Raw genomic sequence first — 22,248 nt, forward strand, 5'->3', positions numbered from 1 at the left:
ATATATTTGGAATTCCATCATACATGTTATGGTAGAATGAAAGACGCCATTACAAAGTACAACTATTCCTGTAAAAAACAAGCACTTACATGGCTTGTAGATAGAAAACTGAAAGTGCTAGAGCTCTTAGAGGGGGAGGAGGGAAAAACAAAAACACCAAGATCAAAATTTGCGCGGTCCACTGGGTCATTTTGGGCCTGGTCCTCAAAGGGTTAAATCATGTTGGCAAAACAACAACTCCAGATGTGCCCTCTGAAATGGAGAAAATGAGAAATATCTGTGCACCATGGAAGGCACTCTCCAGGACTCAAAAACAGTAAGAGCAGTCTACAAGAACTTCCCTCTCGAGTCTGCAGCTGCTAGGGAAATTCTAGGATTTCTATCACTTTATTATAGATAAAGGTTCAACTTATGGAGCCACCACTGGTCCTGAGAATGAAGGTGGAAGGGGTAGAGAAGGGTCAAAGTGAGTCTCTATTTTGAAATTGTATAGTCCAATTGAATTCTGTAAACACTAGTGAGAAATTCTAGGCAACACCAGCCACAGCCCTTGGACAAGTCAGTCAGCCTAAAAAGCAGACCCCTGTACCGAATTCTCATTGTGTATACCACTGTGTGGCATTCACCTTACAGCCAGATACAGGATAATCTGGTTTGAAAATCTGCAGGGACACATACTTAACTACAATACCATATTTTAACTACAATACAAGGCAACAGAATCAATACTAAGGAAGAGATTAGTGTCTGTCTGCATTGCTTTTAAAGTTTGATGTATTTTCTATACTTAATGTTCCTTCCAATTTACTATTCTGGTTTAGGTTTATATTGCACAGGCCAGAATAGACATGAGAAGCAGGGTAATGTTTATTATGCATCCTGCCTGTCAAAAAGGAATGAAAACTTTATGGACTGGATCTGCGTGCACAACTGAAGAGCGCTTTATTTCTTGAGAACAGTAACAAGCATCAGCTTAGAGCAGACCTGGGGAACGTTCAGTCCTCCAGCTATTGCAGAACTACAATACAAAGCTTTGGCTGTCCAGGCATGATGGGAATTGTAGTTTTGCAACAAGTGAAGGGCCGAATGTTCCCAATCCCTGACTTAGAGAGATCCTTTTACACTAAAGGCGCCATTACATAGGCAAATATTACCTAAATATAGGTCCAACAAACAAGCAAAGTTTCCTGAATGAATAAACAACTTACCAGCAGTGTTGGGCAGACTTGCCGAACTATACGGCTTCAGCAACGTTCTCCAAGGCCGAACAATCAACATTTGACTTCCAGTGTCTGGAGAAGTCAGATGTAGCCCCAGGGAGTGCTGGAAAACATGAATACAGTCATAGCCAGCCCTAGGGCAGCATCTAACTTATCCAGACACTGGTATTCAAATGCCAAATGATCGGGGTCGGAGGACGTTTCCAAACCCAAACAGTTTGTCAAGTTCGCTCAACGCTACTCACCAGCATGTTGCAGGATTCACATGCAAAGCAATAGATCTTTGTTTCCTCTTTTTGCACCTCTACTTCATTACTTGTCATATGTAGATGTGTAATCAGCCGATTACAGGACCAGGAATCGAATCCACACCAGAGTATAGTGAGCGCAGAAGTATATAAATTTGCACACAGCGGTGCAGCCAGGAATCATCCAGAGGTAGATGCCATCTACCTCTGGATGATTCCTGGCTGCACTGCTGTGTGCAAATTTATATACTTCTGCACTCACTATACTCTGGTGTGGATTCGATTCCTGGTCCTGTAATCGGCTGATTACACATCTACATTTGCTTCTCCCACCGTTGGTGGTGACGTCCCCCAGTACAGCTGCGGAGTATACTCTTTCATGCTACATATAGAGTTGTGCCTAATTTTTGCACAACCTACCCAGGTGAGTGGATCCCTGTAAGATCTTGTTTCCATCCACCTGGCTATCTTTTATCGCACGAGGAAGCGCCCCCTGACTCCCTTCTTCTCATTACTTGTCATAGTTACCTCCTAGTTTTATTCCTGCATGTAAGCATATAAACGTCTTTCCTCACCTTATTTTGAAAGATGCAAAATTCCCTTGTCAACTAAACACTAGCCAAAAGACAATATGAGCCGAAAACAACAAAAGACTTCTTCAGATCACTTACCATCTCTCTGGCAATGTCACAAGCCTCCTGCAATCCATACAATCGTCCACATACAAAGTAGACACCATTGGCCCAAAGGACACATGCCTCATGCATCCAAAATTCATTGCTGTCAAGAGGTAGCTGGGGGATCTGAAATCCTTGGTCAGGAACTCCATCTGCATTGACTGACCCACTAGAGTCCAAAGAGACCAGTTCATTAGAATCAGTGGTCATCCTACGAGAAGGTACAGCGTGTCTTGAAGAAGTACAGTCTCCTGAACGATTTCGGCGTTTATAACGGGGGTGTGCGGACAAACTTCGTTGTTCCCTGGCTTGCTGGGGCTCTTCCTCCTCTTCATCAGAGTCACTTTTAGAACCATCCAATTCGTCTTTAAGTCGAACCTTGACTTTCTTGGGGGTTTCTGATGACTTTTTGGGTGGTGGGTTCTTGGACAAAGTAGATGCATATTCCTGTGTATAAAAAGGACCAAACAGGTCACCGAGATTCTTGTAGTTTGCCCATTTTCCACAGAAACAGCAGACAAGGTGTCCAACTGTGGCGGATTCTGTTACAGCTGGCCCCAGTACCATAAAGCTCGAGACTGGGAGAGCTTTACTCTCAGATGGTTGAGATGGAGATGTAGATCTCTGATCTTTTCGTGCAGAAGTTACTTTCCTCCATCTCTGCTCTTCCTCCTCAGCGTTGATAATGACACAGGATAAGCCTAAGTCCACCTTGTTCTCCACATGGATATAAGGGAAAAACGATTTAGGTTTGGTCTCCGTTTTGTCAAGTGTTTGAGTGGCATATTTTAGTTTGATCTCTGGTTCTATTGGAGCTACTATAGGAGCTGCTTGTTTACCTCTCCTCCGCCTTGCAGTTCCAGGTTGCTTCCTTCTTTCCCTTCGCCTCCTTTTTGGTTTAGGCTCAGCCTCTATTTCCTGCTCCGATACTGATGGCGTTTGTTGTGGCGGAGGAACAGGTGCCAGGTCTTTTGCAATAGGAGACTGAAGCTTCTGCTGGTCTTTCACTTGTTGCTGTACACTCTGCTGCTGCTGTTGCTGAAGCTGCTGTTGCTGAATCTGCTGTTGCTGAAGCTGCTCCTGCTTTTTCTGCTTGTTGACACTACCAACAGGACGACCTCTCTTTTTCCCAGATGGAAAGTATCCTTTCGGAGGTATTATAGTTTGCTTGGGGGTAACAGGACATGGGGCATTAACTACCTTCTCTTTATCTGGCATCTCACAAGGCTGAGGCTGTGGTGGCAAAGAGCATTTCTGTTCCAAAGCTGGAGTGTTTCCCCTTGCTTCTAAATAATGGTTGGATGCTTGTTGTATTAAAGGTCCAGACTGTGGAAGGTCTTTGGTTTCCATAAATTGTTCATCAATTTCCTTTTTAATCTGTTTGTCATCATTAACTGGCCAAGCTTCCAAGGATTTTGGTGAAATGCTCTGAATTTTTCTATCGTCATTGTTAGGATTATCAGGCACAGCATCCACTGTTCTTATAGCCATCTCTTCTATGGAACCACTACCTGCCTCAGAAGGCCTACCCTTGAGGGACAATATATCATCAAGTGTTACAGGCTCAACAACACTCTCTGAGCTGCTTGAAGCTGTACTCCGCCGAACATTTGGAGATGTAATTTTTTGCACTATGGCTTCTAACTTAAGACCCCTTCCTTTGCGGGGAGGGAGAATTTTTGTCTTGGTTGGACTTGAAAGAGTCACAGCTGTGGGGCTTCTCTGCTCAGAACCAGATTTGGGTTGCTCTTCTGTCATAGACAATAATTCACTCTCATTGGCCCTTGGCGATCGAATGTGTGATGTAAGTGTCATGTCAGAGCCTTCTTTTGAAGATGCAATAACAGGACGGGCCTTATCATCAGGCATTTGCCTTTTGCTTGGAATGGGCGAGATAAAAGAACGTACTTTTCTTCTCATTATTAGGGGGTTATGGTGCGATCCTTCCTCAGGTACTGAAGGACGATGAGCATTACACCCAGATTTAGAAAGTTCAGTTGTGTCACCCGGCCTAGGACCATGCGTTTCAGGATCCCTAATGGGGCTAAATGGTTTTTGATTTGCACTAGATCCAGATTTTTTGGCAGGAGAAGACTGCCGTCCTAAGTGCCAACCAGCCGGGTCTCCTGGAGGAGTTTTTTGACTATTTCGTTTGAAGTCTCCAGCTGTTAAAGTAGAAGAGGTACTTTCGCTCATACGCATCTGGCGGCTGTAATCTAGGTTGCTGTGATCATGATATGAACCTGGCTGGTTATAAGCTAACCCTTCATTTTCACTCCTACCAGGACTTCGCACATGAAAGGACTCCTGTCTTGGGCTCTTTCTCTGGAAATCCTGACGATGCTGCGATGCCGAAAGTATAGCTTGAGCAGAGCTTCCCAACCACTCTTTGTATTCCTCTTGCTGATACATCTGTCTTTTGTAATGCAGAGAAGATGTAAATGATGGATGAGGCTCTCCATAAGAACTTGCTCTTGAGTTAGTATGGTAGGCCAGGGCAGAGTTATCAGCATTCTGAAAAAACGCAGAGTACAAAGCTTCTCTACTTGCTCGCTCTGAAAGACTCATTGTTGGAGTCAGGTGATGAATCTCTGTTGAGCTGCGACTTCTTCCTGGAGACATTTTTAACTTCTCACTGAGATCTTGAGATTGTGCAGGTGATCTTCCTCGAGATCCTAATCTTCCACCTCCTCTTTTAGGATTAGATGAACGGCTGTGAGAGCTATATTCTTGACTGGCGTCAAATGTCATGGATCGAGGACTTGCATTTCTTCTCGGGGACTCTTTAGAGCTATATGGGATACACTGTTCTCCTGCTCGTTTTCGGATTATCTTTGAGGACTCTGTATCTTCGGCTTTTGCAACTCCGCTTTCGCTATTTGACTTTTCAAAAGACAACATGCCACTTGGCAAAATGACAGACTGTCCAGCTCTGCCATCCTGTGATCTGTCTTGACTAGATGCAACATGATGAGAGTTAGATGGATCCCACACCAGCTGCCTAAGTGGGGATATGTCACAGATAACAGATCTCCTTTCCGAGGGACCACTACTGGGTTCATGGCAGGGACCTGCAGGTTCCCCCTCAAACTTTCTGGTGTTGGCATAATCTGCCAAATTGATTTGTTTCATTTCTGATGTGGGTTTTCTATCCCACTGTCCCCAATGTGAGGATTCTAAATGTGGTGCTAAAGTCTTTCCAAGCATGCTGCGATTAGGTTGCTCATTGGCCTGGCTCATGAGAACATTGGGCCTCAATGGTACATCAGGACTTTCAGTAACCGGAGGTGGTTGCTCTTGTGCATTTCTTACATATCTTCTTTCTTGTTGATGGTGCCCTTGAAGGACTTCCTGCAAAAGGCTTGGATACTTATCGTTTCTTCCTGTTTTCCGCTCACTCTGACCTCCAAAAGTTCCGGCATCTGAATTTTTAGGCTGTGGTGGCAAACTAGGAGTATTTAAAGAAGCAGAAGATGCCTCCTTGAATCCAAATCCAGCTCCAACAGGAGATTTATCAGTTTCTATTAAGGGTACATTAGCTACTGTAGCAGAGGTGGCATCAACCATATTTGGTTCTCCATTCTGGGTATTCGGACAAGTCTTTGTGTCTTCTTCCTTTTTTGCTGTTTCGAGCAGTTCGGGTTCTGGTGATGGAGCGTCATCATCATCATCATCATCATCAACGCCGTCATCATCATCATTAGTAATCACTGTTGGAGCCTCATCAACTAACTTCTCTGGTCTATTTGTCACAGTTTCTGTTGAGACAATAACTCCGACTGCCTTTTCACTTGGCTTGGAAATTTCCAGATAGGTCTCAGCTGGCTCTGGCACTGTATCAATATCCTGAACAGCAGTCTTTCCTGAAGGTTCATTTTGCCAAGTCTGGACAGGTGAAGGTGGTTTTTCTGAAGGCGGACCCTTAAAGCCTGCTTCTGAGCTAGTGCTCTGGCCACTTAGCTGTCGTACCCTTTCACCTGGATCACTACTAGAACAGCTGCCATCGATTGACTCTGCCATTGGTGATTTTAGTTGCTCCTCAGCTTGGGATGAAGTTTCAGAGTTGGCGCAGCTGTCAGTTTTCCGAGAAGTCCTTTTACCACCTTTTTTGTGCGTCGCTAAAGCATCAGAAAGCAACATATGTTGAACTGTGTTCGGTAAGTTAGCAACCTGGCTGCTGAGTGCACTAAGACTACTCAGACCTGGATCTGTTAGACGCTTTTCATGAGGACCTTCTACACCATAACCTTTAAAACTTGTTATCTGTGTGTTAGGACTTAACTGTGGCATCATTGGCAACATACGGTTTCTGGATTGTAAAGGGACGTTCCCCTGTGTACACTGAACGTTTTCACTGCTGGTCATCAGTGGGGATGGTGTAGAACTGCAAGTTGGAGACTGTACTACAGAAGCGGCTGGAGAAGGATTAGAGATGGGGCTAAAGTTTTGTTGGAACTGCATAGGCGATCGAACAGGAACTTCAGATTGATTATATTGTCCAGTCTGATTTTGTGTAAGTAACTTAGAAGAGTTTGAGAACTGCATTAAGTGAGAAGGATTCTGCTGCTGTTGCTGTGGTGGCTGGCTCCCTCCTTGAGGCATCTTAGCTGCCTCAAGGTTTTTTAAGTGCTGGCTGGCATAACTACTATATGCTTGTTGAGTCCCATAGGAGGATCCAGAAATATGACTCTCATATGGAGAAGGAGTACCTCCAGGGCTGTAGCCTTCATAGTTTGTTCCCGACTGTCCAAACCTCTGAGGAGGAAAGGAACTGGATGACGATCCTGGTGAAGACTGATAATGTTGACCAAACTGTCCCATTCGAAGGGGATATCCAGAAGGAGAGTTGAGATTGGCAGAACGCTGAATCTGCTGTAGATGTGAGGTTCCGGGTGAGACAGGTGGGTTACCAGCTTGAGAGAGGGGCTGATGTGACTGATAAAGTTGATGTCTCAGCTGCTGACTGGGAACATGTGATGAATATTGTCCACCACCTGGAGAGAAGGACCCAGGAAAATCCTGCGCGTACTGAGAAAGACTAGCTGAAGCAGAATGCTGTCCCGCAAACTGGCTGTGGTGACTCTCTCTCCCATACTGACTGCTGTAGCTTGTGCTGCTGGTACTGCTGTTTCCTTGGGGTGGTCCGTAACTTTGCACTGAGCCAGGTAGTCGACGTTGTGGTGTCTGCCCCCCTGGGGTGCTTGCATCTTTGTTGCCTAGGTAATAGAAATCACCTGACTCTTTGCGGTAAGCTTGGTAGTTTTGTAGATTAGAATTTTCTCCCGGAGTTATGGCGGTAGGAGTGGCTGCCCCGCTTCTACGTCCTCCATAGCCACCTGGGAATATTTGAGTCTGTTGTCGAGGGCTGAACTCTTCCAGCCTTGAGGCTCCATGAGATTCTGGAGGATAGGTTGGAGGGTTTCCATGGTAGTTACTCTGCTCTCGGAAGGACTGCATGGTGCCAAGATCTCCCTTCCTACAACACAAATAAAAGACAAAAATATATTTTAACATTTTATTTAACCATTGCAAAGAATTTTACAAAGAAAATAGAGTGATGGCCAATCACTATGACAGGCCAGTAAAGGGGTAGTGCGGCGCTAAACTTTAATTCACCAAATAACACACATTACAAAGCTATACAACTTTGTAATGTGTGTTATGCATCTGAATGGCCCCCTTCCCCCTGTTCCCCCCCACCCACGCTAGACCCAGAAGTGTGGTGCATTATACTTACCGCATTCGTGTTGAGACCCCGGCGCCTCATCAGCTACTCAGCCGCAATTGGCTGACCACAGTTATGCTCAGCCAATCGCGGCTGAGTAGCTAATGACGCGCCAGAGGGGGGGGGGGGGGCGGGATGATGGATGGCATGGGCTGCCGGGGGTTGACACGAATGCGGTAAGTATAATGCACCATACTTCCGGTTCTAGCGTGGGGGGGTGGGAGACACGGGGAAGGGGGCCATTCACATACATAACACACATTACAAAGTTGTATAACTTTGTAATGTGTTATTTTGTGAATTAAAGTTTAGCGCCGCACTACCCCTATAATTGCTAATGTAAACAATTCTTGGTTCCTGACATTCTGTAGTAATGACAATGGGCCTGTACACTGTACTATGCAGGCTCTATGGTTGTGCTGAACAGCTTATCATGTCTGTATAATTATATGTATATTTCTGCAATGTCTGACATTTATCTAAGTTCCCCCAGAATTGCAGAGTGCTGCAGAATCTTCCAGCTCTTAAAAACAAAAAAATAATAACTCCTCTATATATATATATATATAGCACCAACTTATTCTGCAGCACTTTACATAGCTTGTCATTGCTCAAATCAGTCCCAGTCCCCATTAGATCTCACAATCTAAATTCCATATTCCTAATTTTTTCATTTTTCTGGCATGTGAGGTACCCAAAATAAAAATACTAATTTTCTTTACATATGCGCCATATACCATACAGGATCATCAAGTTTGCTTAGTGAAAAATAAATATATATACTACCTAGTAGTGATGTCACGATACCAGAATTTTGAGTTCGATACCAATACCAATTTTTTTTTTCAATGCTCGATACCAATTCGATACTTAATAAATTATATTTAAAAAAAAAAACACAATAGAGATCCCCCCCGACTGTCAGGTCTGTACGAACCATATTACTTTATAAATAAAGTTTCCATTTTTTAAAATAAATGTTCTTAAAAAAATAGCCCTATTCTGATTCCTAACATGGCTATGGGGCAATCTGTAGTTTTATTTAGTAGCACGTTTTTATGTGGTACTGAATTTGGTGGTTTCTCCGCTTGCACCATTTACCGTGCGTCATCAGGAAGGTGATAATCTTATAATATGCACAATAACATTTCAGCTATCAGGGGGGATGATGGGAACTGTAGTCATGTAATACACTTCAGCTATCAGGGGGATGATGGGAACTGTAGTCATGTAATACACTTCAGCTACCAGGGGGATGATGGGAACTGTAGTCATGTAACACACACTTCAGCTATCAGGGGGGATGATGGGAACTGTAGTCATGTAATACACTTCAGCTACCAGGGGGATGATGGGAACTGTAGTCATGTAATACACTTCAGCTATCAAGGGGATGATGGGAACTGTAGTCATGTGATACACTTCAGCTACCAGGGGGATGATGGGAACTGTAGTCATGTAACACACTTCAGCTATCAGGGGGGGGATGATGGGAACTGTAGTCATGTAACACACACTTCAGCTGTCAGAGGGATGATGGGAACTGTAGTCATGTAATACACTTCAGCTGTCAGGGGGATCATGGGAACTGTAGTCATGTGATACACTTCAGCTATCAGGGGGATGATGGGAACTGTAGTCATGTGATACACTTCAGCTATCAGGGGGATGATGGGAACTGTAGTCATGTGATACACTTCAGCTATCAGGGGGATGATGGGAACTGTAGTCATGTAATACACTTCAGCTATCAGGGGGATGATGCGAACTGTAGTCATGTAATACACTTCAGCTATCAGGGGGATGATGGGAATTGTAGTCATGTTATACACTTCAGCTGTCAGGGGGGATGATGGGAACTGTAGTCATGTAATACACTTCAGCTATCAGGGGGGGGTGATGGGAACTGTAGTCATGTAATACACTTCAGCTATCAGGGGGGGGATGATGGGAACTGTAGTCATGTAATACACTTCAGCTATCACGGGGGGGATGATGGGAACTGTAGTCATGTAATACACTTCAGCTATCAGGGGGGGATGATGGGAACTGTAGACATGTTATACACTTCAGCTGTCAGGGGGGATGATGGGAACTGTAGTCATGTAATACACTTCAGCTATCAGGGGGGGTGATGGGAACTGTAGTCATGTAATACACTTCAGCTATCAGGGGGATGATGGGAACTGTAGTCATGTAATACACTTCAGCTATCAGGGGGGATGACGGGAACTGTAGTCATGTGATACACTTCAGCTATCAGGGGGATGATGGGAACTGTAGTCATGTGATACACTTCAGCTATCAGGGGGATGATGGGAACTGTAGTCATGTAATACACTTCAGCTGTCAGGGGGATGATGGGGGTTGTAGTTGCACTATTCCAGCTGGATTCGGGCGGCAGAGTACTGTGCAGGCTACCGCCCCCCTCCCAGTTCCCTTCACAGTCGCAGCCAGGCCGACCTTTTGTTCACCCCCCACATTGCTGATGCCGGCCCGGGGAGTGTCCCGACGGTCCTTCCTGCCGCCCACACCTCACAGCCACACACCTCCTGTCAGATCTCCTCCTCGCCTCCCCCACCTCCAGCCTTCTCCTCTCCCGCACCGTGCAGCTCTCAGCCGCTCTCCTCCCTCTCCTGCCGCCGACCCCGCGCACCCCTCTGCCCTTTTCAGACACTCACCGGCCCAGCTGTGTCTCATGCTCGGTGCCTGTGGAGGGGGGGGGGGGGGGGGAAGGTCCTAATCTTAGCCCATAGAACCCGCAGTTGCCAACCCCGCAGTGACACACACGTGTTCCGATGTCAGAGGCAGGAGCGGCAACGGAAAATTTGCCGGTGGCAGCTGCATGGTAGTTGGAAGATCTGGGCCCGAGTGAGCGCGCAGGGGTGGCACAGAGAGAACATGGCAGGTGCTCAGGTAGCCGCCTGTCATGTTCTCGCCACTATATGTTAAACTACGCTATTTTGTAGTTTAACATAAAGTATCGATACCAGGAAATCCTGGTATTGAACCGTTTTTTTTGCCCCGAAAATCGATAGTAGTATTTTTTGGTGCATCGTGCATCCCTACTACCTAGTCAGCGCCAGTGTGTATATCCCGATGGTGCGGACCATTTTTCAAACCACCCCCCCCCCCCCCGTATCTCACCATCTCCACTGGTTTCTGATATGTAATTTGGCCCACTATGCACTGGAGACAGACGTCGTGCCCCCAGTACTCTCATATCTACTCCCCTGGGTGTCAAGTCTGGCCGTGTCAAAGAGGGGGGAAGACATTGGAGCACTGGGGGTGCTGGGCCTGCCTCCAGTGCAAAGAGCCGGCTGAACTGCATATCAGAAACCAACACAAATGGCAGGAAAAAGGGAGGCTTAAAAGTTAAAAAAAAATGGGCCGCACCACCGGAATGTACTTGCCCATGCCGGCAAGGTAGAATAAAAAATAAATTTTACTAAGCAAAGTGGTACATTTGCGTCAATAATTTATATCTAGAAAATGGGCAATTACTATACTATAGTATAGGGCTGGGCAATTATGGCCTAAAGCAACATCACAATTAATTGAACATTGAACATGATTATTGAACAATTATGCCACGCCCCTTTTATAAGCCATGCCCCTTTTGCAAGCCACACTTATTTGGGTGTGCAAAACACAGAGGAGAGCGGTATATACATAGCCCAGCCCAACTGTATACATAGGGTAAGTGGAGGCCATAAGTATGTTTACATACTATAGGACATTCTACAGCAGTTGTGAAACTACAACTCCCAGCTTGAGTAAATAATAATCATGCAGAAGATCAGGTCGGTTAATTGAGACCATATTCATTTTCTGTTTTTTCACGATTAATCGCTCAGCCCTACTATAGTATCACAATGATCCTTCAGATTAGCACTCTATTCCTATTGGCTGTAGCCACAGAGACCTAGTTCAGGCCGCTAGCGTTATGACTGTGAGCTTCTGCTATTATAAATAGTAGTAGACCATGTTATCTATATACTGGTGTCACCTTTCACCGTAATCCTCTCAATCATAAGGAAGACACTGCTGGGAAATGATCTATACAGAGCAGAAAGTGTTGGCTTAGTTCTAGAATTAGTGGTCAGAATGAAAACTGCAAGAGTTTGGAATTATTTTATAATACAGAACAGTAAAACTGAAAAAATAAAGGATTTAAATGTATTTAACGCGTTGAGCTGTATACATCAATAGCTTTCCCTATACATACATCAGGTTGTGAGGTCACTCGTGGCACTGCTTCTATGGCTCCTACTACAGCCTAGCCCCATTTACACCATGTTTTTTCCATACTTTAAGCATATACATTCAGAGAGCTTCCAGTGTACACAGTAAACATGTCCTCACGGGTTCCCTATCGGCCTCTGCCTGTTGGATATACATCAATATACTGCAAAAAACTGCATTTTCCTGATATGTTGCAGTACATACATTACACAGAAGCCATGACAGAGGGAGAACAATATTACAGGAGAGGCTTTCACCTACAACGCTTCAGATGTGCCCCTCTTTCCCTCTGCGATTCCTCATTGTCTCCCTATAATACCACAATGCCTCCTCCTAATACCTTTAGGACTGCATTTCCCCTCTTCCTGCCACACCTCACATATAACTCCCTCCCCATGATACCTCAAGATGTGTCCTCCCTAATCATCATGCAACACTTAAGATATGTCTCTTCCTCCAATACGTCAGCGTTTCCTCCTCTCCTGTGATCCCTCATTGCCTCCCCAGCTACACCTCAATCATGCCCCCTTATTACACTTTCTCTCCTGTGATACCCAAGTCATGCCTCTCTGCCCTTATACCTCAATGCACCCTCCTTCCTTTTCCTGCAATACCTTAGAGCCCCCCCCCACAGCTACACTCCTCCTGTTACACCTCCTCTTTGATAACTCAGTACCTCTTCCTCTCCCCCATGATACCTAAGTGTCTCCCTTCTCCCCTGTAATACCTCAGTACCTCCTCTTCTCCCCTGTAATACCTCAGTACCACCTCTTCTCCCCTGTAATACCTCAGTACCTCTTCTCCCCTGTAATACCTCAAGGCCTCCTCTTCTCCCCTGTGATACCTCAGTGCCTCCTCTTCTCCCATGTGATACCTCAGTGCCTCCTCTTCTCCCATGTGATACCTCAGTGCCTCCTCTTCTCCCATGTGATACCTCAGTGCCTCCTCTTCTCCCCTGTTATACCTGTGCCTCCTCCTATCTCCCGGTATACCTCAGTACCTCCTCCTCTTCTCCCCTGTTATACCTGTGCCTCCTCCTATCTCCTGGTATACCTCAGTACCTCCTCCTCTTCTCCCCTGTAATACCTCAGTGCCTCCTCCCCTGTAATACCTCAGTGCCTCCTCCCCTGTAATACCTCAGTGCCTCCTCCCCTGTAATACCTCAGTGCCTCCTATCTCCTGTCATACCTCACTGTCTCCCTCCTCTTCTCCCCTGTTACACCTCACTGTCTCCCTCTTCACCCCTGTCACACCTCACTGTCTCCCTCTATCTCCTGTCATACCTCACGGTCTCCCTCCTCTTCTCCCCTGTAATCAGGGTCGGACTGGACCCGCCCCCCTTTGAAGGGCCCTGAGCTGGAGGTGGGCCTCCTGTTCAGCCTCTCCTTATGATCAGGAGATCAGGGGGCCCTCAGCTGCCTTCCATGGTGCTCTAGTGATTAAAGAACGGCAGCAGGGCCCCTTCTTTTACTCCACCACTGTAAAGCCATGGACCCCCCCCCTCCCCCTGCACTGTAAGTGGTACAGTCCGTCTTAATCAGCTCCTGATTGGCTCTCTTCCTGCCTGTCACTAGAGGTTCCCTCCTCCCTGCAGTAAACAAACACTCGTGTGGCAGCAGGGACACACTGAAAGCTGCACAGAGAAGCCACAGTAGCAGCCCCCTCCATCCCCCTCCCCCTGCAGTCATGTCTCCCCCCTCCTGCTGCTTTGTGCTGTCGGTGCGAGGAGAAGAGGGAGAGGCTGCAGGCTGCACAGAAGAAGATGGTGGAGATGAAGACTAATGGAGGCCCTGGAGCTTCTGCATAAAGCAGTCAGTGTGTCAGTAAGTGCTTAAGTAGGTCATTGTGTGTGTCTGTATATTTGTGTAGTCTTGTCATCTGTGTGTAGTGTGGCTGTGTGTGTAGTGTGGCTATCTGTGTGTGTGTGTAGTGTGTCTGTGTAGTGTGGCTGTGTGTGTGTAGTGTGTCTATATGTGTGTTTCTGTGTAGTGTGTGTGTGTAGTGTGGCTGTGTGTGTGTGTGTGTGTGTGTGTGTGTGTAGTGTGGCTATGTGTGTGTGTGTGTGTGTGTGTGTGTGTCTGTGTAGTGTGGCTATATATGTGTGTGTGTGTGTGCGCACACCTATTATGTATATAAGGGGACCTGGTGTAAAGTGAAACTGTCTCAGTCGCCCCCGGCAACCAATCAGATTCCACCTTTCATTTTCCAAAGAGTCTGTTAGGTGGAATCTGATTGGTTGCCAGGGGCAACTGAGCCAGTTTCACTTTACACCATGTTTGATAAATCTCCCCCATAGTGTATATTATATAATGTAGTCCTATGGATGTTTATTGAGAGACACTATCCTATTTCCTATAGATGTTATTATAGATGTATGCAGTGTGCATGTAGACTGTACAGATAAGCGTATAGACTGTATGTAGTAACACATAGATGAGAGAGAGTGTATATACTATCTATATACTTCTATGTAGGGTCTATACCTGCACTCTGCATACATTTATAATAAACTATAATAAACTAGAAACCTTCAATGTAAATAGCATCGGTCTGCTGCTGCTCCTATTCCACGGGGCGACGGCAGCAGATCGCTGCTATATTTGTCATTTGCCAACATGTTGAAAGACAAACGACTGCAACCATCAGGTGACATGGTTCATGTCGGCTGATCGTTGTCTTCTATTACACAAGACGATTGTCGGCCGTAATGTCCGATATTGGACAAATACGGCCGATAATCTTTCTGTGCAATAGGGCCTTAAGAGCCAAGTAGTGCCCTTAACCCATAGCTGCACCAGGACGTTATTTAACGTCCTCGTGCCGCTATGGGAGTTCAGAGGGGGGTCGCGCGGCGACCACCCTCTGAACTGCCGCGATCCCGGGTGCCGCGTGTAGCCCGGGCTCGCGGCTATTAGCGGGCACGGTCCGATCGCCGTGCCCGCTAATTAAGTACTTAGAAGCAGCTGTCAAAGTTGACAGCTGCTTCTAAATACTTGCGGTTATACATCCCTGGTGGTCTAGTGGGGGGATCGCCCCCCTGCGGCGCGATTGCGGGGGGGCGATCCCTGCATCCATACCGGGCCGGGGTCTGCTCCGTAATGGCGCTGATCCCGGCTCGGCATTCTATTGCTTTTGGCTGCAGCAGCCAAAAGTAATAGAACACCGATCTCATGGATTCATGCAGTATAACTATACTGCATGGATCTCTATGAGAGATCAGAGTGCATATACTAGAAGCCCCCCAGGGGGGCTTCTAGTATATGTCTAAAGTAAAAGAAAAAAGTATTTTTAATAACACAAAATCCCCTCCCCTAATAAAAGTCTGAATCACCCCCCTTTCCCCATTTTATAAATAAAAATAAATAAATTAATTAATAAACAAACATGTTTGCTATCGCCGCGCGCGTAATCGCCCGAACTATTAATTAATCACATTCCTGATCTCACACGGTAAACGGCGTCAGCACAAAAAAATCCCAAAGTGCAAAATTGCGCATTTTTGGTCGCATCAAATCCAGAATAATTGTAATAAAAAGCGATCAAAAAGTCATATATGCGCAATCAAGGTACCGATAGAAAGATCACATCATGGCGCAAAAAATGACACCTCACACAGACCCATAGACCAAAGGATAAAAGTGCTATAAGCCTGGGAATGGAGCCATTTTAAGGAACGTATATTGGTTAACAACGGTTTGAATTTTATACAGGCCATCAGATACAATATAAGTTATACATGTTACATATCGTTTTAATCGTAACAACTTGAGGAACATGCATAACAAGTCAGTTTTACCCCAGGGCGAATGGCGTAAAAACACATTTCCCCCAAATAAAAGAAATGCGTTTTTTTTTTCAATTTCACCACACATATAATTTTTTTCTGGTTTCCCGGCACATTTTAGGCAAAAATTACATCTGTCTTAGCAAAGTACAATTAGTTGCGCAAAAAATAAGGGCTCATTTGGGTCTCTAGGTGGAAAAATGCAGGCGCTATGGCCTTATATACACGAGGAGGGAAAAACGAAAACGCAAAAATGAAAACTGGCTGTGTCCCCTAAGGGTTAAAGTATGTGTCTGTGTGTGTGATTAGATGTACGTATGGAAGGTGTGTGTGTCTGTGTGTGTGTGTGTGTGTGTATGATTAGATGTACGTATGGAAGGTGTGTGTGTCTGTGTGTGTGTGTGTATGATTAGATATATGTATGGAAGGTGTGTGTGTATGTGTGTCTGTGTGTATCTCAGTATGTGTACATGTGTACAATGTCAGATTATTCCTTAATCCAAATGTACTATCAGATTTATGTAAAAAAAGATTTAGCACACTGTACTAACATGAGAGGTTTGGCATCGGTTATGTACAGTATATGTATGTAGGGTGGGCCCCTAGAATCAATTTCCCTGGTGGGCCCAGGGAACCCAGTCCGACACTGCCTGTAATACCTCAGTGCCTCCCCCCATCTCCTGTTACACCTCACTGTCTCCCTCTTCTCCCCTGTAATACCTCAGTGCCTCCTCCTATCTCCTGTCACACCTCACTGTCTCCCTCTTCTCCCCTGTAATACCTCAGTGCCTCCTCCTATCTCCTGTGATACCTCCCTGTCTCCCTCTTCTCCCCTGTAATACCTCAGTGCCTCCCCCTGTCATACCTCACTGTCTCCCTACCTCAGTGCCTCCTCCTCTTCTCCCCTGTGATACCTCAGTGCTTCCTCCTATCTCCTGTCATACTTCACTGTCTCCCTCCTCTTCTCCCCTGTTACACCTCACTGTCTCCCTCCTCTTCTCCCCTGTTACACCTCACTGTCTACCTCCTCTTCTCCCCTGTTACACCTCACTGTCTACCTCCTCTTCTCCCCTGTTACACCTCACTGTCTACCTCCTCTTCTCCCCTGTTACACCTCACTGTCTACCTCCTCTTCTCCCCTGTTACACCTCACTGTCTACCTCCTCTTCTCCCCTGTAACACCTCGCTGTCTCCCTCCTCTTCTCCCCTGTTACACCTCACTGTCTACCTCCTCTTCTCCCCTGTTACACCTCACTGTCTACCTCCTCTTCTCCCCTGTAACACCTCGCTGTCTCCCTCCTCTTCTCCCCTGTTACACCTCACTGTCTCCCTCTTCTCCCCTGTAATACCTCAGTGCCTCCTCCTATCTCCTGTAATACCTCGCTGTCTCCCTCTTCTCCCCCTCACTGTCTCCCTCCTCTTCTCCCCTGTAATAACTCAGTGCCTCCTCCTATCTCCTGTAATACCTCGCTGTCTCCCTCTTCTCCCCTGTTACACCTCACTGTCTCCCTCTTCTCCCCTGTAATACCTCAGTGCCTCCTCCTATCTCCTGTCATACCTCGCTGTCTCCCTCCTCTTCTCCCCTGTTACACCTCACTGTCTCCCTCTTCTCCCCTGTAATACCTCGCTGTCTCCCTCCTCTTCTCCCCTGTAATACCTCACTGTCTCCCTCTTCTCCCCTGTAATACCTCACTGTCTCCCTCTTCTCCCCTGTAATACCTCACTGTCTCCCTCTTCTCCCCGTAATACCTCACTGTCTCCCTCTTCTCCCCTGTAATACCTCACTGTCTCCCTCTTCTCCCCTGTAATACCTCAGTGCCTCCCTCTTCTCCCCTGTAATACCCCAGTGCCTCCCCCTATCTCCTGTTACACCTTGCTGTCTTTCTCCTCTCCCCTGTAATACCTTAGTGCCTCCCCCTCCCTCCTCTTCTCCCCTGTGATACCTCAGTACCTTCTCCTCTTCTCCCCTGTAATACCTCAGTGCCTCCTCCTATCTCCTGTAATACCTCACTGTCTACCTCCTCTTCTCCCGTTACACCTCACTGTCTCCCTCTTCTCCCCTGTAATACCTCGCTGTCTCCCTCCTCTTCTCCCCTGTTACACCTCGCTGTCTCCCTCCTCTTCTCCCCTGTTACACCTCGCCGTCTCCCTCTTCTCCCCTGTTACACCTCACTGTCTCCCTCTTCTCCCCTGTAATACCTCAGTGCCTCCTCCTATCTCCTGTAATACCTTGCTGTCTCCCTCTTCTCCCCCTCACTGTCTCCCTCTTCTCCCCTGTAATACCTCAGTGCCTCCTCCTATCTCCTGTAATACCTTGCTGTCTCCCTCTTCTCCCCCTCACTGTCTCCCTCTTCTCCCCTGTAATACCTCGCTGTCTCCCTCCTCTTCTCCCCTGTTACACCTCACTGTCTACCTCCTCTTCTCCCCTGTTACACCTCACTGTCTATTTCCTCTTCTCCCCTGTTACACCTCACTGTCTACCTCCTCTTCTCCCCTGTTACACCTCACTGTCTACCTCCTCTTCTCCCCTGTTACACCTCACTGTCTACCTCCTCTTCTCCCCTGTTACACCTCACTGTCTACCTCCTCTTCTCCCCTGTTACACCTCACTGTCTACCTCCTCTTCTCCCCTGTTACACCTCACTGTCTACCTCCTCTTCTCCCCTGTTACACCTCACTGTCTACCTCCTCTTCTCCCCTGTTACACCTCACTGTCTACCTCCTCTTCTCCCCTGTTACACCTCACTGTCTACCTCCTCTTCTCCCCTGTTACACCTCACTGTCTACCTCCTCTTCTCCCCTGTTACACCTCACTGTCTACCTCCTCTTCTCCCCTGTTACACCTCACTGTCTACCTCCTCTTCTCCCCTGTTACACCTCACTGTCTACCTCCTCTTCTCCCCTGTTACACCTCACTGTCTACCTCCTCTTCTCCCCTGTTACACCTCACTGTCTCCCTCTTCTCCCCTGTAACACCTCGCTGTCTCCCTCCTCTTCTCCCCTGTTACACCTCACTGTCTCCCTCTTCTCCCCTGTAATACCTCAGTGCCTCCTCCTATCTCCTGTAATACCTCGCTGTCTCCCTCTTCTCCCCCTCACTGTCTCCCTCCTCTTCTCCCCTGTAATAACTCAGTGCCTCCTCCTATCTCCTGTAATACCTCGCTGTCTCCCTCTTCTCCCCTGTTACACCTCACTGTCTCCCTCTTCTCCCCTGTAATACCTCAGTGCCTCCTCCTATCTCCTGTCATACCTCGCTGTCTCCCTCCTCTTCTCCCCTGTTACACCTCACTGTCTCCCTCTTCTCCCCTGTAATACCTCGCTGTCTCCCTCCTCTTCTCCCCTGTAATACCTCACTGTCTCCCTCTTCTCCCCTGTAATACCTCACTGTCTCCCTCTTCTCCCCTGTAATACCTCACTGTCTCCCTCTTCTCCCCTGTAATACCTCACTGTCTCCCTCTTCTCCCCTGTAATACCTCAGTGCCTCCCTCTTCTCCCCTGTAATACCTCAGTGCCTCCTCCTATCTCCTGTAATACCTCGCTGTCTCCCTCTTCTCCCCCTCACTGTCTCCCTCCTCTTCTCCCCTGTAATACCTCAGTGCCTCCTCCTATCTCCTGTAATACCTCAGTGCCTCCTCCTCTTCTCCCCTGTAATACCTCAGTGCCTCCTCCTATCTCCTGTTACACCTCACTGTCTCCCTCTTCTCCCCTGTGATACCTCAGTGCCTCCTCCTATCTCCTGTTACACCTCACTGTCTCCCTCTTCTCCCCTGTAATACCTCAGTGCCTCCTCCTATCTCCTGTAATACCTCGCTGTCTCCCTCCTCTTCTCTCCTGTAATACCTCGCTGTCTCCCTCCTCTTCTCCCGTTACACCTCGCTGTCTCCCTCTTCTCCCGTTACACCTCACTGTCTCCCTCCTCTTCTCCCCTGTAATACCTCAGTGCCTCCTCCTATCTCCTGTAATACCTCGCTGTCTCCCTCCTCTTCTCCCCTGTGATACCTCAGTGCCTCCTCCTATCTCCTGTTACACCTCACTGTCTCCCTCGTCTCCCTCTTCTCCCCTGTAATACCTCAGTGCCTCCTCCTATCTCCTGTAATACCTCGCTGTCTCCCTCCTCTTCTCTCCTGTAATACCTCGCTGTCTCCCTCCTCTTCTCCCGTTACACCTCGCTGTCTCCCTCTTCTCCCGTTACACCTCACTGTCTCCCTCCTCTTCTCCCCTGTAATACCTCAGTGCCTCCTCCTATCTCCTGTAATACCTCGCTGTCTCCCTCCTCTTCTCCCCTGTGATACCTCAGTGCCTCCTCCTATCTCCTGTTACACCTCACTGTCTCCCTCGTCTCCCTCTTCTCCCCTGTAATACCTCAGTGCCTCCTCCTATCTCCTGTAATACCTCGCTGTCTCCCTCCTCTTCTCTCCTGTAATACCTCGCTGTCTCCCTCCTCTTCTCCCGTTACACCTCGCTGTCTCCCTCTTCTCCCGTTACACCTCACTGTCTCCCTCCTCTTCTCCCCTGTAATACCTCAGTGCCTCCTCCTATCTCCTGTAATACCTCGCTGTCTCCCTCCTCTTCTCCCCTGTGATACCTCAGTGCCTCCTCCTATCTCCTGTTACACCTCACTGTCTCCCTCGTCTCCCCTGTAATACCTCAGTGCCTCCTCCCATCTCCTGTAATACCTCGCTGTCTCCCTCCTCTTCTCCCCTGTTACACCTCGCTGTCTCCCTCCTCTTCTCCCGTTACACCTCGCTGTCCCCCCATCTCCTGTTACACCTCACTGTCTCCCTCCTCTTCTCCCCTGTAATACCTCAGTGCCTCCTCCTATCTCCTGTTACACCTCGCTGTCTCCCTCTTCTCCCCTGTAATACCTCAGTGCCTCCTCCTATCTCCTGTAATACCTCGCTGTCTTCCTCTTCTCCCCTGTTACACCTCACTGTCTCCCTCCTCTTCTCCCCTGTTACACCTCGCTGTCTCCCTCCTCTTCTCCCCTGTAATACCTCAGTGCCTCCTCCTATCTCCTGTTACACCTCACTGTCTCCCTCCTCTCTCCTGTTACACCTCACTGTCTCCCTCTTCTCCCCTGTAATACCTCAGTGCCTCCTCTTCTCCCCTGTTACACCTCGCTGTCTTCCTCCTCTCTCCTGTAATACCTCAGACGTGCCTGTCTCTCCGTGTATACCTCAGCGTCTCACCCGTCCGTCCTCCGCCTCATACGTTACTATCTCCCGCCTTTCTCCCTCCGCTGTGGCCGCTCCTGCCGTCACGATGTCGGTAAAATGGATGCGCAGCCTGCACTCCAGCCCGGGCCGTGTACACACAGCGCGGAGGAGAGGCGGCACCGCCCGCCCGTACACACCCCGGCCCCCCCGGGTGCAGTCACCGCCGCCGTCCTCCCCGGTATTACCTGCCAGCCCTCCGCCGCTCTCAGCTCTTTCTCATCTCTCGCACACACATCACGGCCATCCTCTGACATCACTTCCTGTATCTCCTGCTAGGTCGCACTTTTTTCCCCTTCACCTAGCTTTATTAGTAAGGCTGCAGTGTACAGAGCGGACAGAAGGGAGTCTGTGCACACAGGCGGCGCTGGCGGAGCGGTCACACAGGGCTCAGTACACACTGGCGGTGCTTGCGGCTCCGCTTACGTCTGTATACAGGGCTCTATTGTTATGACGAGCACTTGCCGCTGTGTCACTATATGAGCTGCGGCATCAGGGCAACCTCTGACCCATCTTATGAGCGGGCTGTGTAATAACGTAGCCGCCTCTCTATGGAACATTCTGGGCTACTCAGCGATCACTAGACCGGGGTCAGCGGATAGAGGGCCTTTGTGGCCTGCGAATTGTTTACGAGCTACAGCACCATGTAGTGGCCGTGCACGGTACTGCAGCTGCCCCAAGACTCATTCAGATTAACCCTTAGGGGACACAACCAATTTTCATTTTTGCGCTTTCGTTTTTTCCTCCTTGTGTATATAAGGCCATAACACTTTCATTTTTCCACCTCATGACCCACATTTTTTGCGCCACTAATTGTACTTTGCAATGGCAGGTGTAATTTTTGCCTAAAATATGCAGTGAAACCAGAAAAAAATGATATGTATGCGGTTCGCCCTAGGGTAAAACTGACTTCTTATATATGTTCCTCAAGTCAGTATAATTACAACGATATGTAACATGTATAACTTTTAATTTATTTGATGGCCTGTAAAAAATTAAAACCTTTTTAAAAAACTATATGTTCCTTAAAATCGCTCCATTCCCAGGCTTATAGCGCTTTTATCCTTTGGTCTATGGGGCTGTGTGAGGTGTAATTTTTTGCGCCATGATGTGTTCTTTCTATTGGTACCTTGTTT

General features: G+C 47.6%; 1 protein-coding gene across 3 annotated transcripts in view; it reads right to left on the minus strand.

Annotated features, from left to right (window-relative positions):
* Nucleotides 1-21,672, minus strand: part of TCF20 (transcription factor 20) — a 34,249-nt gene extending 12,577 nt beyond the window's left edge. The window contains exons 1-2 of one of the 3 annotated variants that reach the window (XM_069967334.1): nucleotides 21,301-21,672; nucleotides 2,140-7,621 (exon numbers count right to left, since the gene is read on the minus strand). In XM_069967334.1, coding sequence (XP_069823435.1) covers nucleotides 2,140-7,602 — 5,463 coding nt within the window. In that variant the 5' untranslated portion in view covers nucleotides 7,603-7,621; nucleotides 21,301-21,672. Of the gene's footprint in view, nucleotides 1-2,139; nucleotides 7,622-21,075; nucleotides 21,265-21,300 lie in introns of those variants that run through there. The other 2 variants (XM_069967332.1, XM_069967333.1) reach the window with 2 other exon arrangements.
* Between the last annotated feature and the right edge of the window lie 576 nt (nucleotides 21,673-22,248).

This window comes from Dendropsophus ebraccatus, chromosome 4, assembly GCF_027789765.1.
Source record: "Dendropsophus ebraccatus isolate aDenEbr1 chromosome 4, aDenEbr1.pat, whole genome shotgun sequence".
In the NCBI taxonomy this organism is placed as follows: Eukaryota; Metazoa; Chordata; class Amphibia; order Anura; family Hylidae; genus Dendropsophus; species Dendropsophus ebraccatus.